General features: G+C 40.2%; 1 protein-coding gene across 2 annotated transcripts; it reads left to right on the top strand.

Moving 5' to 3' along the window:
- The first annotated feature begins 864 nt into the window (after window positions 1-864).
- LOC140926625 (uncharacterized) lies at window positions 865-10,808 on the top strand. 2 transcript variants are annotated; one of them, XM_073376345.1, is made up of 9 exons: window positions 865-1,036; window positions 2,058-2,220; window positions 3,761-3,790; window positions 4,402-4,530; window positions 5,414-5,437; window positions 6,102-6,230; window positions 8,014-8,157; window positions 8,350-8,836; window positions 10,378-10,808. In XM_073376345.1, exons 2-9 carry the CDS (start codon window positions 2,091-2,093, stop codon window positions 10,382-10,384), a joined length of 1,080 nt encoding a protein of 359 aa, XP_073232446.1. In that variant the 5' UTR covers window positions 865-1,036; window positions 2,058-2,090; the 3' UTR covers window positions 10,385-10,808. The 2 variants fall into 2 exon arrangements, with proteins under 2 accessions (XP_073232446.1, XP_073232447.1); XM_073376346.1 differs by lacking the exons at window positions 865-1,036; window positions 2,058-2,220 and adding an exon at window positions 3,314-3,427.
- Window positions 10,809-12,754: the final 1,946 nt, after the last annotated feature.

Below are 12,754 nucleotides of genomic sequence, written 5' to 3'. Positions count from 1 at the left end.
CTACTCCAATTAAACCTCCCGCAAAAAAATAGCAACATTTGCCTCTCGGAGACAGCGTACCAGCACAAAGGAACAAGGAAGAAGCGCAAGAAAACAAATCAAGCCGCCATAATTCAGTGACGGCGGCAGTGTCTAACGGACAAACCACATCACAAGCCCTGACCGTCGAAAACAAGCGAGATTTCTAAGCAGAGTCCCAGTCCACTGCATCACACCTTTTTGCTCGGACGCGCTCGTTTCACCGCCCAACCTTTATCCGCCTGGAGACTATATATCTCTCACTTCGTCCATCATTTCAAATCGCCTTGAGAGAAAAAATGCTTCTCCTACATTAAGTAAATTTGTCAATTTACGACACCAACAATTATATATAGCAGAAGTTTTGGAATTCCGGACCTAACTTAGACGTTTCATATCACTCGGACGCCTGGCAGAGACTGGACGCTTTGTGACGGTTTTTTTTAGCATCGGCAACTGCAGCGAAAACGTCAGTTTTAAAATGAATTCCCGTTTTTTCAATCTTTGTCGGGTTTATTCCAATTTGCTGAAAATGGCAAGTGTAGGTGAATTTCCCTGGAGTTGATTTCTTGAGGAGCACACTCAAGTTTAGAGAGGGAAAAATATATTTGTCGTCGCTTGTTTACGTCCTCCATAAAACTTGCAATTAGGCATTTTCACGTCGTAGTCGTGCAAGAACGGTGAATAAATGTACAAAAAAGCGTGATGCACGTGCAAAGTTGTTGTTTTGCGTAATAAACCCATTGCTTTTTTGACGTCCCGTTTGTCGTCGCCGTTGTCGTTGCTAAACCTCCCTATATTCACCCTGGCGGCGACTTGGTTTCATATCTTGTCTGTGTAACTTATATTGGTTAAGGCTCTTGCGTTATACATAACGGTTACAACTGGGAATTTGTATTTCGTCCATCTTCATCATATATCGCTGTAAACAGTATCAAGGTATAGCTAGTGAATAGCTTGTTGACCTAAAGAACCCATAGACATCGAGCTATAATACCCGTCCGCTAAGACCACCCAGGTAAGTTCATTCACTCGTTTTAAATGTAGCAGCGAAACTTTAACGTTCTGCTGGTCAGAGCTAGGCGTATTTCTTTCTGGATGACCCAGGCAACTCCAAATTCGACGTTTTAAGGTGATATATCAAGAATGAGACGGAGTGTTTCAACACCAGTTGAAACACTGAGAGAGAAGAGAGTTGAAAATACGACGCGCAGAGGAGTATTTTTGACGAACTTCGAGCTGTGTCATCTGTTGATGAAACACTGAGTCGAATACTTGATATCACTTCTCAAACAAAATGATTTTAGAGGGAGAAATTAAGGATGCAAAATGAGCAGTTTTTCATCTGGTTTCCAAACACTCGTTTAACATTAATTTCCTTTGTATTTTCTTCATGAAAAATTGATGAGTTTGAGAATGGGATTTCTTATTTTAAGATTTAAAATTAATTAAGAAAATCCAAGATTATAACTTATTTTTCTCTCATTGAAACAAGTACACAGCATTCTGGAATACTAAAACGAGAAAAGAGTTCTTAGCCTAAGATTTGCTTAATTTTTCTTCCCTAAAATTAAGAAACCTCTAGAATCCTGATAGAGAGTGAGGGGTAGCCAATAATTATTGTGATAGGAATTTTCAAGGAGGTGTGCATTAAGTTTCATAACCTCTCCGAGATTAGTCAGTATGGAAGAATTATTTCCATTTATTCCCTTTTTTGCGGCCGATTTTTTGCCCAATGTCATGGATAACTCAGAAGAAGGCAAATTAACGAGTATAGTAATCTAAAATAGAACGACTAGAAAATCCTTCGGACCACGGAACGATCGCAGAACACTCCCTCTTTATTAAACTTACCAATTAGTTAAACAAAATGAGCGACAAGTACTCATGAAGAGTGCTTGTAAAACGGATGTGTTTTTAAAAATCTATTCATAGCAGAATCGCTCGATCTGTCAATATTCAAATTCTTTCACAACTGATCAGTATATCATAAGTATTGTGTTTAAGTTCCGGTATTCGTTCATTTATCGACGCTACAGGGAGTTGATTCTTGCAAAGAACAGGGGATCAAGATGCACCACTTGTTTTTTATTGGCTCATTCCTACTGTGTCTCGCTCGCCTCTTTGTTGCCGCACCTGGAAGTGTATTTCACGCGCCCCGTTTACCTGCCGACGCATTATTCGAGGAAGAAAACGTTGTGGGTGAGCGCTAATAATAATAATTTTTAAAAGAAAACTTCTCAAATTAATTAATTAATTTTTAATGATTATAATTATTATAACCTCCATAATGAGTACATTTCAGTTTGAATATTGCCAATACCTTACACTCAAAAGATAATAATATGCAATAAAATTCATGAAGTCATGGAGGTATGTTTGGTGCAAGGTCAGCCATAACGTCAAAGCGGTAAATGTTGTAACCCGAATTTCTTGGCCGTTCGTAGGCCAGGTTCGTCTTGAAATTTCATGATGTTGCGTTGAATCAATTTTAATGAAAGTTTCAAACATATTGTCAACATCGTGAAAATTATGTGATGAGGTTTAAAATGAATTTCGTTGCATTGAGCCGTTCAGGAATTCGATAAACAAAAGAAGCTACATATGTAAACCGTTAGGATCAATGAAGCATACTTTTCTCAGCAAGGAGGCCCACTTTTAAAACTATATTTAGCTTGTTTAGAGATGAGCGTTTGTAGGGTTTATTTCCCCTGGCGCGATTCGATTCAGCGCACTTTAATTAAAGCTTATGTTCAGGCAAAATCAATATTTTCCAGTCTGAATACTAGCTGTTGTTCGCGTTTTCACCAAATTGTTTGAAAAAATTTAATTTCTTCGCCTGTTAGTATTGCAAGCTTGTTATTGATAATTAATTGCTGCATGAAACAAATTTGATTGAAGACCGTTGCACTATAAGTGATATAGGGTTATATTAATTGAAAATGATAGCCGTTAAAACGTGTTCCACTTCGACGAATTTTATCTTTGCGCACCCGCTACAGCAATGTATATATATAAAAATTTTATTTGCTTTTCTTAAACTAGTTCTGTTTTTCCCTTAACAAAACATGCGTGATGTCTAAGTGAAACATATATAGACAGTAGCTGATATACATTACAAAAGCAGTACGAAAAGAACACTGAAGTTATTAAACAGGCTTTCAACTGAAACCGAAAACAACTTTTTAAACAATTAAGCTTGAGCAAAGGCAAATGATGGACTAATTATAATATGAATAGTTGTGTTGCCTATATAACCTAACCGAATAACCGTTTAACTTTAAAAGTGCGTTGAAGACAATCAAAATGCCGATGCTTAAAACCCTCGCTCTTTGCTCTATTTTTTTGATCTGTCGACGATTTGCTACAGGAGTCCCTCTGTATCAGTTAGACGAAACTGACAATATAGGTAAGATTTAGTTATGCCACATGCCATCCACGTGCAGTAATGTTTAATTTTGTAACGATCTCGCTCACACCAACTGATAGTCTTCTGTTTTAGACAGTTGAGGGATCGAGAGATTGTATACTATTAGAGAATGAATTCAGTTTTAAATTACTGGTTGAACTAATAAAGAATTTTATTTTCCCATTTTCTACTTCGCAATTTTTCTGGGATTTAGAGAGAGGGTAGCAAAAAATCAGTAACGGAAGCACTTTAGAGTACAGTTAAAGTGCCCCGTTTAAAACACAGATAAATTATTCTAATATTTTCTGTTTCCTTCCTTTTTATTTTCTCTAGACTTGCCCGCAGACTCGGCAGACTCTAATGGTAAGTCAGTTGTTTTTCTGGAAAAGTTGATATCCTACTAATATCAGTCATGGGCTCCTGTCTGGATAGTGAAGCGCTATTTACCAAGTCATTTTTAACGACCTTTTGATTGGCTAAAACGGCCACCGTGACTCGTAAATCAGTCGATTTGCGTTGAGAAAATTGAGAAAACGTACCGATTTTCTTTGAAATTCGCGCATTTTTCTCTTGCAATAACAGACGCTTCCATCATAGACGCTTAAATAGACGCTTAATTTTTTTAAGAATTAACTAAAATTTTTAAAACGGTGGGCTTTTTTCAAGATTCAGTTACCATAACAACACGATGACATCATTACCATTTTTACCGTTAGTCAACTCAAGAAAAAAGAAAAGGTAAAAATCGTCCTTAAGTCATCCGCATTCGGATTTTTTGCAAAGAGACACATAACCGCAGTCACCTAGGTGAAGGATTTCGGGGGGGTGGCTGAATTCGTGAGACAGTGAGGGGGAGGGAGCACTTCCTTAATTGCACATAAAACTTAATGATCAATCCGATTTCGTTATTTTATACTCAAAATAATATTGCATTTTTTGATTTCACAATATTTGAATTTGATTCCTATTTGTAGCCTGCAAAGATGATCGTGACTGTTCGTGGATCGTAAAGAATGTAGGGGAAGGAGAACCGCTTAAGAAGTATTGCAATACTTGGAAACACAAAAAGGCAATCCAAGAATGTCGAGAAACATGCAAACTTTGTGAGTTGAAATGATGCAAATTTTCTTTCAAACGCAGTTGGATGTTGTCAGCTAGCGAAGGCAAGCGCGAAGCGAGCGAGGAGCACCAGACACGCCCCCTGTCGCGCTTGTCTCGCGCGCCACGCTTGGCCGTTTCACCCTTGCTTTCGCTCTCCTGAAAAACGCGAAAGACTAAGGCCTGTTTTGCAGGCTATTTGCTACTCAAACTCACAATGAGCTCTGGTGGCGCACATCTGTGACGAGGTAAATATATGCTATATAGTCAGCGCTGAATAGGAAATTCATCCAAAAGTTATTTTATTCTATCTTCCCAAATTATCCTTCACTTTTTGCTTGGGAAACCGGCCATCTCTTTTTCTACAACTGTTCCGTCAGGCAGGTCATGAACTCAAGCTACAAAAGGTCATCCTAAAAAGCAATAAATCGCCTCTGTAATGGTAAGGCATAGGCTCTAAACTAGCCTGCGAAAACAGTCGTCTGTTCTCGCTCCTCGCCGCTAGGAACGTTTTCCCTGTCCCTGCTGACTTGCTTGACAAACAGTCTAATTTATCGGCTGCTTATTTAGGAACTGTGAATCATAAAGGCGAAAGTTACCTCTTTCCGCTACAGTCCAAGTATTTTATTACTAGGAGAATAGCCTGCGAAACTTGCGCCAGTGAGAGTTTTGGCGGCGAAGCCGCGATTCTCCGCGCGGCTTCGCAGCCCCCCCAGCCAAAACTTTGCCCGCGCTTACGATCTCCTGTATGCAGGCTAATAGGAGAGTTTCAAATAATTATGACCAATTTGTTTTTGTTTGTTTGTTTGTTTATTGTTTCGAGATAAAACGGAACTTAAGACAAGCGCAATGAAAAAACTTGTTTTCTTTCATTTTGTCTGTTTACAGGTCAGAAAGCTCCTAGTCCTATTGGTGAGTTTTACATGACGTATGAGTGAAACATGTTGTCTTGAAAACCTGCTCTTACGAAATTCATTTCTTACCTAAAGCTCTGAAATCAGAGTAAACAAGCAACAATAACAACAAAATAATAGTGAAAATAATAAATAGAAGACTAAATAAAAATAGCACAGACCGAAAAGAGACGGGCTTTGAAACGGCCCGGCAACACATCCCCCCTCTACAGCCCTGTAAGCAATACGCTTCCGTGAAGTGCTTCTTGGACTCTGTTCACACTATATACCCGCGCCGATCTCCAAAGTGTAGCGTCACATTCTGGGTAGGCTCTATGCCACACTTTCGTGCAGTGTAAACTGGCATACAGACCATTACGGAAGTCAGGAGCAAGAACAAATAAAGACTGGAAAAGACTGGAACCCATTAAGACGGAAGTAAATAATCAGGAGTGAGGATTTGTGTTTAGACTCCAAAATTAGCAGGAACGCGCGCGTGACGAACCCCTAAGAACGTCTGCGGGGAGGCTAATCTTTCCGACACAAATCAGATGTGTGTAAACGACTTATTCCAGTCCCGGGCCGGTGCAGTGTTCATACAATACCAGCAGGTAGCTTTTGGTGTCGACACCAAGCTATCCGGTATATATAAAGGAGTACCTGGAATGATTTTTTTTCTTCAGAATGCGACGAGCCCAAAGACTGTGTCAGAATTGTCGACCTAACAGGAGGTGGGGAAAACTTAAAAAAATACTGCGATTATTGGAAGGACGATTCGGCTGTCAAAGAGTGCAGGAAGACTTGCGGGTTTTGTAAGTTACCATTAGCTAGTATCATCAGAGTAGTGTACTCTATGATTTACCATCCTTTCATTTCCCCGGTGGGGTGTGGGGAGGCTACTAGTAATCTTGTCAGTTCAGAAAGCATTGAAAACTGACATGGATCTTTTGTTTAAGGCCCGTCCGCCCTAAGTCATAATTGTGACCTAGTCCCAACTAAAGGAAAACCGATAGGGGAAAAAATGAAATGCAGATAACTGTGAAAAAAAAAGAGTTTCTCTTCTTGGCAGCCTAGTCCCTGGGCTTTCTCGGTTGAACCTGGACTCTGTCGTGAGCTGCGACGTCAATGAGAGATTCTTCGCGCGGACAGCGGGAAACCTTGATGAAGAAGAATCATACAATAGCAAGCAATGAGAAAACATATCATATTTAAGAACTGAGTACGTTGGAAACCATACCGTACCCAGGGGTGCCCATTAAACACTAGAAAGGATAAACCTACAACAAAACTGTTTGTGTGTGCTTTTAATTGATGTGACGCTGCATGCACGTTAGGTTCGGTTAAATCTTTGTAGCCGGCCTTGCTATAGAGCGTTTTCACATGACGTCACGGCGGCCTTATTAGGGAGTTTACGCAACGACGACGACGACGGCAACGAGAACGGCAAAAAGCAATAGGTTTAGACAAGTAAAACAACAACTTTGCACGTGCATCAAGCTTTTCTGTACATTTCTCTGCCGTCGTTGCACGAATATAACGTGAAACTGCCTAATTTCACGTTTTGTAGAGGACGGGAACAAACGACAACAACTTTCTTTTTCTTTTCCTGAACTTTGATGCAGTCCTTTAGAATTCAACTCCAAAAAAATGTATTTACATTCGGCGGAGCTAAACGTAGTGGCAGTGACAGAGAATGTAAATACTTTCTTATTGGTATGAACGCACGTGAGCCGCTATGGCGTAAATTGACTCTATTGTTGTAAGGTATATAAGGTTTTGACAGTTGTAATGTATTCATCTCAGCTCTCGAACTATCAAATTTTATTTTTATACCTTACTTTATTCATGTATCGATTGATTTTTTGCCTTTAACGCCCAGAGGTTGTGCGACCGCATCGGTTGGGGAATACGTTCCCATTTTTTTCCATTGGGTTTTTGGGTTTTCGTATCAGGCGGCGCACGTGAACTGTTTAGCCTGAGTGACTTTATTTAGGAATATTTTTATTACCATTCTTTAGTCATGATATGTGAACTTTGTATGTTATTTGGACGGCATTAAACACTCAGGTTCCATAGTTCGAGCTGCACACCCATTCCCGTCCCTTAGTCGTGAATATAAATAGAAAAATTTGCCAACATTTGACAAATTAAACGAGATGGAATAAGCACGATAAAGTTTGAGGCAGCGCAAACTCACTTTTTAAGTGACGTTTTCGTAGCCGTCGCGTTCGTCGTTGCGTAAACTCCCTATTAGTGTACCAAGAAAATACTCTGGGAGTTGAACTCTTTTCTTATGTAAAAGCTTTCTTTTGTTCCAATAAATTTGTATAGATGCTGGCCACGTGAGTGAAAACGCTTTATAGTTTGTAAATGGTCGAATGCGAAAAGTCATTTGTCATGATCAAGAAGGATGACACTACCCTGGGTGCCACAGACGTTTCATGCGCGGTTTTCGATTTCGGTCAAGGCTTTCGCCGCCAACATCGAAGCATCCGACGTCATCCGGGCGCACGCGAGGAAAAAAACCTCTGCTGGTACCCAGGGTAGTTTGATACTGGTGACCGACAGCTTTAACTCTTATATCATTCGTTAAAGGTAACAAGCCCCCATCGCCTACTAATAAGCCCGAAACGGTGAAGCCTGCGACCGAAAAACCCACGCAGAAAGTGACGCTGAAGCCGACAAAGAAGCCGACTAAAACACCAAAACCAACAGAGCCGTCTGGAGAAACGCCTTCAGGTACAAAAAAAATTATTTGTTCAGAGGCATATCACGACTGATTATCTCACTTTGTAGACTTCTTGAAACGAATCAAATCGATCATTCAAATCATTATTTATACTGCTATCTATTTTATATTACTGGCCAGGACTTTTAACATATGTCTAGGTTCTCGTAACAAAACCTGTTGCTATTCTCTATTATTACCAGGTTTTCAGAAGGCTTGCTTAGAAGCACACAACGACTTCCGATTTTTTCACGGCGTTCCCTTGCTGAAGTGGTCGGCAAAGTTGACAAGCGACGCACAAGCCTGGGCAGATCACCTTGCGGCTAGTGGAAAGTTTCAACACGATCCAACCGCCCGAGGCAAGGACCAAGGCGAGAACCTATATTACGTCACTTTCCAACCTCTTCCCAAGAGATTGTGCGCGTATGGCGAGCAAGGAGATTGTCTGAGCTGTGAAGAGATTGTGCAGGCATGGTATGATGAGGAAGTCGATTATGACTACGATACTGGCAAACCTAAGACGCTGGGTGCAGTTATACTTCATTTTACTCAGCTTATCTGGAAGGCGACTAATGAGCTTGGCATGGCAACTGCTGTGGCTGGTAATAGGGTGGTAGCAGTTGCTAGATACTCGCCCGTGGGAAACTGGGAGGGAGAGTTCAAGGAAAATGTCCCACCGCCAATAAATGTGTAAGTGAGCGTTTAAATCCTACAATTTCATTGAAAGTATATACAGTTCTCTTTTTCTTTTTGTCAGATGTTTATATCTTCTAATTTTATTTTCGCAACTCCCTACTCATATACCACAGGCAGACCACCGCATGTTCGTGCCTTTGTTAGTGCAATCTGAGCATCGATAAATGATACATTCCTTACAAAATGCACTTAACTACTTCAGGTAATATTTCAGAATTCAGATTTCAGTGTTTAAAAAGAACAAAGGTTGTTGTGCCTGTACATAAGCCAGGTTTCTCTTCATTTCCTTTCATTACCACAGTTTGAAGCGACGTTCAGTTTTCTCGTTAAGATCCCCTGAAGAATGACGGTTTAGCTGTCTAGGATATTACTAGAAACACTCCCTACTCACTAACTGGTCTATCCTGAGAAAAGAGCCGACATTTTGCAACGCCATCAACGGCTTCCCGCGAACGTCTGTGAACCGAGCGCAGAAATTTCGTACTGTGTTACTACCTAGATATGGGTACGGCTTCTGATTAGATGAAGCGAATTTTCAACCAGTCAAAAGCACTTAACCCAGATCTGGATAGTGACGCCTCATCGGTACGGAATATCTGTGCTCTTCGTCAAAACTTCTTTTCGCGAGAAAACCTGTTGATGGCGTCGCGAAGTGTGGCTGTATTCCTAGGGTTAAGGTTCATTACAAGTACAATCATAGTAAATTCACTGGTCTTATGAGCTTCTCTCTACCAAGAGAGAACATGGGCCAATTTAATAAAACTTTTACAAGTGTGTAATTTACAAGTGTAGCTATTAAGACCCTAAAACAATGGATACACTTGTAAATTACACTTGTAAAAGTTTTAGAGCGATTTTCGCTTGACCTTGAAAAATGGTTTCGATAAGTGTTCGTTATTTGTTTTGTCGGCCAAAGGATGAAAAGATCAAAAGATGGACTCTTCGTTTTCTGCCAAAGAAAACCTGATACGGAGAAGGTATTGTTCGATTGGCCAATTGTGTTGCAGTATGACGTCAAAGTGAAGTATCGATTGATTTCTAGCAAGTTCTCTGACATGAAGTTTTTACACCCGAGCGTTCGCTTAGCCAACCAAAAGCCACGCGTGTCTGTATCCGTTCAATAAACCAATCAAATCGTTGTATTTAATTGACCCCATGTATTCTTTCTTGTTTGTAGCTGCGAAGACGCGTTCTGTAAGTAACCTCTCGGCATGACCAGAAAATACTATTTTATGATACGTCAGCTCTAGCCTTATGACCTTTTGCAGATGAGCGTCCCTTCCTGTCCAAGAATTGTCGACAATTAAAAAATACCTGGAAATTGCTTCAAATAACCGATGACCAAATTTTAAGCCGGCCGACATAGTATTGGATAATCTGATGATCTAAGGACAAAACAACTTTTGTTTTTACCACGTTTAATACTTTTTAAACGCTAGAATAATCGCAAAATGACGATGGACGAAACTAGTGTAGGCAGTAAACAAAATTGGGCCTCTAGCAAGCTCACGTTTTTTCCTTTCCTTTCATCGTAGTCCCTGAAGGAATCAAGTATGAAGCAGAATCTGGCTCCAGCTGTAATATAGAACAAAACTACTAGACACTAATAAGCAGCCTTGTCATAATTTTGTTATTAAAATTAATTTAAGAATTGTACCGAAGCGGCGGAGAATGAAGTTATTGGCGAGACTATAGCTTTTCTTGGGAGTCCAAGGACTTTTAAGATGGGTAAGGATAAACTCTACTAAAGCAGGGTAGTCCTTTCAGAGTTAGACAGACAGGGAAAGAACTCTATAGGTTGTGCCGCTACAGTGAAGCTTAACCCTTATATTTTCATGTACATAGCCATTTATACACCAGTTGCACATCTCCCATAATGCACCTTATTTGCCCCCAAAGTTTTGTATGAGCATTGTTTTCAATTTATCTTTGGACGGCTGTAATACCCAGGAGAAATGAAAAACAAAGGTTATTCAAAAATTGGGGCGGGGGGGATTCAAATAGATAGTTTTCAGTCACGTGGTCAGCAGCTTTGCAAATTGCTTGGAATAAAAGAAAGTTTTAACATGTGAAAAGAGTTCAATTCCCACGGGTTTTTTTGTGTACACAAACATGGCCGCCGATTCATTGTTTTGTACACAAATATGGCCGTCGATTCATTGTTTTGTACACAAACATGGCCGCCGATTCATTGTTTTGTACACAAATATGGCCGCCGTGATGTCATGTGAAAACGATCTATAAGGTGCATTATGGGAGATGTGCAAGTGGCGTGTACACGTTTCTGTCCAGTCAACCAATCACTTTTAATAATCTTTTCTTCTGTATCATTCTAAATCTTGTAACCGTTTTATTCTATATCTACGTTGCTTTGATAGTCCTGATGAAGGTCAGGGGTATTCGCCAATTTAGAAACGAGGGGAAAACTGGACCGAGTTATCTTTCGCGAAGACCTCTTGGACTGTTACTAAGGACAGGGGAAGAACCTGGGCCGAGTTGTTCAAAGCTGGGTTGAGATAACCCAGGGTTAGTTCGAAATTTGAATTCAGATATGAAAGCTTAAAAAGCAAATTCAGTTTCGTTCTCTTTGTCAACAATTTGATGATTGGCTACTCTAAAAATAATAGAGAAAATTGTCCGAGAAAATGCTTTTGATAAAAAGAAAAAGAGACCCGGGTTAAAATTTAACCCTGGGTTAGCGCTAATCGGCCGTCGATCAACTAGGCCCTGGCCAATAGCAACAAACCGGCGCGTCCCCAGTAACGATTCACCAGAAACAATTGTAGGACATATTCGGTTCCAGTTCCCTTCTTGTTTCTAGAGCGGCGAATTGTCTAACCGAAATATTGGGCAATAAAATTTATACCCTACTTTGAGTCTATTATAGCTGCCCGATCAGCCTTGCATTTGGCTTTTAGCCTTTTAAGCTACGAGACTGGTATCCAGTATGTAGTTCAATTACTGGTTAAGATCGCAAGAAAATGGTCACTTAACAAATCGACCACAATTTTCCATGGTCCATACTCTTATAGACCAAAGAAATGACGTCATAAAATGTTCAAAACTCAAGTGGAACCACTGGCCGTAGTTATTGTAAAAAATCTTTTGAACTTTAGGCTCGATTTCCGCCGCTCTCTAGGGTCCGCCGGGTCTTGGTTTTCTCCGCGAAGTGGAAAGAGCACGGGCTCATCTCCCCATCAGCGGCTGGTAATAGACCCCTAAATCAACCAACATTGTGACGCTTTCAGTTTGCTTGCTAACTACCATTAAATTAGGCGTGAAAAAAAAAATATGCTGTGTTCTCTTTACTACTAGGCTTTGGAGTCCACACTGTTACGTTAGATTTTGCACGGATATAATCACCCTGCAGAGTTATTGCTCATAGCGCGTCAGACTTTCAGTATATTTTTTCCCCGCCAACTTCGCTACGTTCACTCCGTCTGCAGAGTTCAGACTCCAGAGTCAGTGGCGCTAAATCTTTAAGATGAAAGGCTCCTTTGTTCTCGCACGCAAGTGTCTTTAATTGAAAAAGTAAACTGATCCTTACGCCAGGAAGAGTGATGGAAAAAATTTAGAAAGAAATCAAAAATAAAAGTAAAGTGGTGAATTATAATATATTTTTGTTTTCTTTCGTTATTTTTTCCATCACTCTTCCTGCCGTAAGGATCAGTTTACTGCTTTAATTTTAAAATTTTGGTACTCAAGATTTTACTCCGGCCGACCCTCACTGGTTTGTCTTTGTGGTTTTACCTCAGTTCTCAAGTATTTTTGTCTTTAATTAACGCCGGTACCCTCGCCGCACTTGCCACTTTGGTAATCGTATCCTCCATTTCTTCAAATCCTACGCTGCTCTCATTGGCTGAGATATATTTTCTTTCGCCCTCGAAAGGTAAATCTATAAATAGCCTAAAA

Source organism: Porites lutea, chromosome 2, assembly GCF_958299795.1.
Source record: "Porites lutea chromosome 2, jaPorLute2.1, whole genome shotgun sequence".
NCBI classification, from domain to species: Eukaryota; Metazoa; Cnidaria; class Anthozoa; order Scleractinia; family Poritidae; genus Porites; species Porites lutea.
Note: the sequence above shows the minus strand (reverse complement) of the source record. Positions and strands in the feature narration are given on the sequence as shown.

What these genes read in the sequence shown, in the direction of transcription:
- LOC140926625 (XM_073376345.1), top strand. Translation starts at nt 2,091, where the DNA reads ATGCACCACTTGTTTTTTATTGGCTCATTCCTACTGTGTCTCGCTCGC. An exon ending in GAAAGCTCCTAGTCCTATTG is followed by an intron (nt 5,438 to 6,101) that starts GTGAGTTTTACA and finishes TTTTTTCTTCAG; the next exon opens with AATGCGACGAGCCCAAAGAC. An exon ending in GTCTGGAGAAACGCCTTCAG is followed by an intron (nt 8,158 to 8,349) that starts GTACAAAAAAAA and finishes TATTATTACCAG; the next exon opens with GTTTTCAGAAGGCTTGCTTA.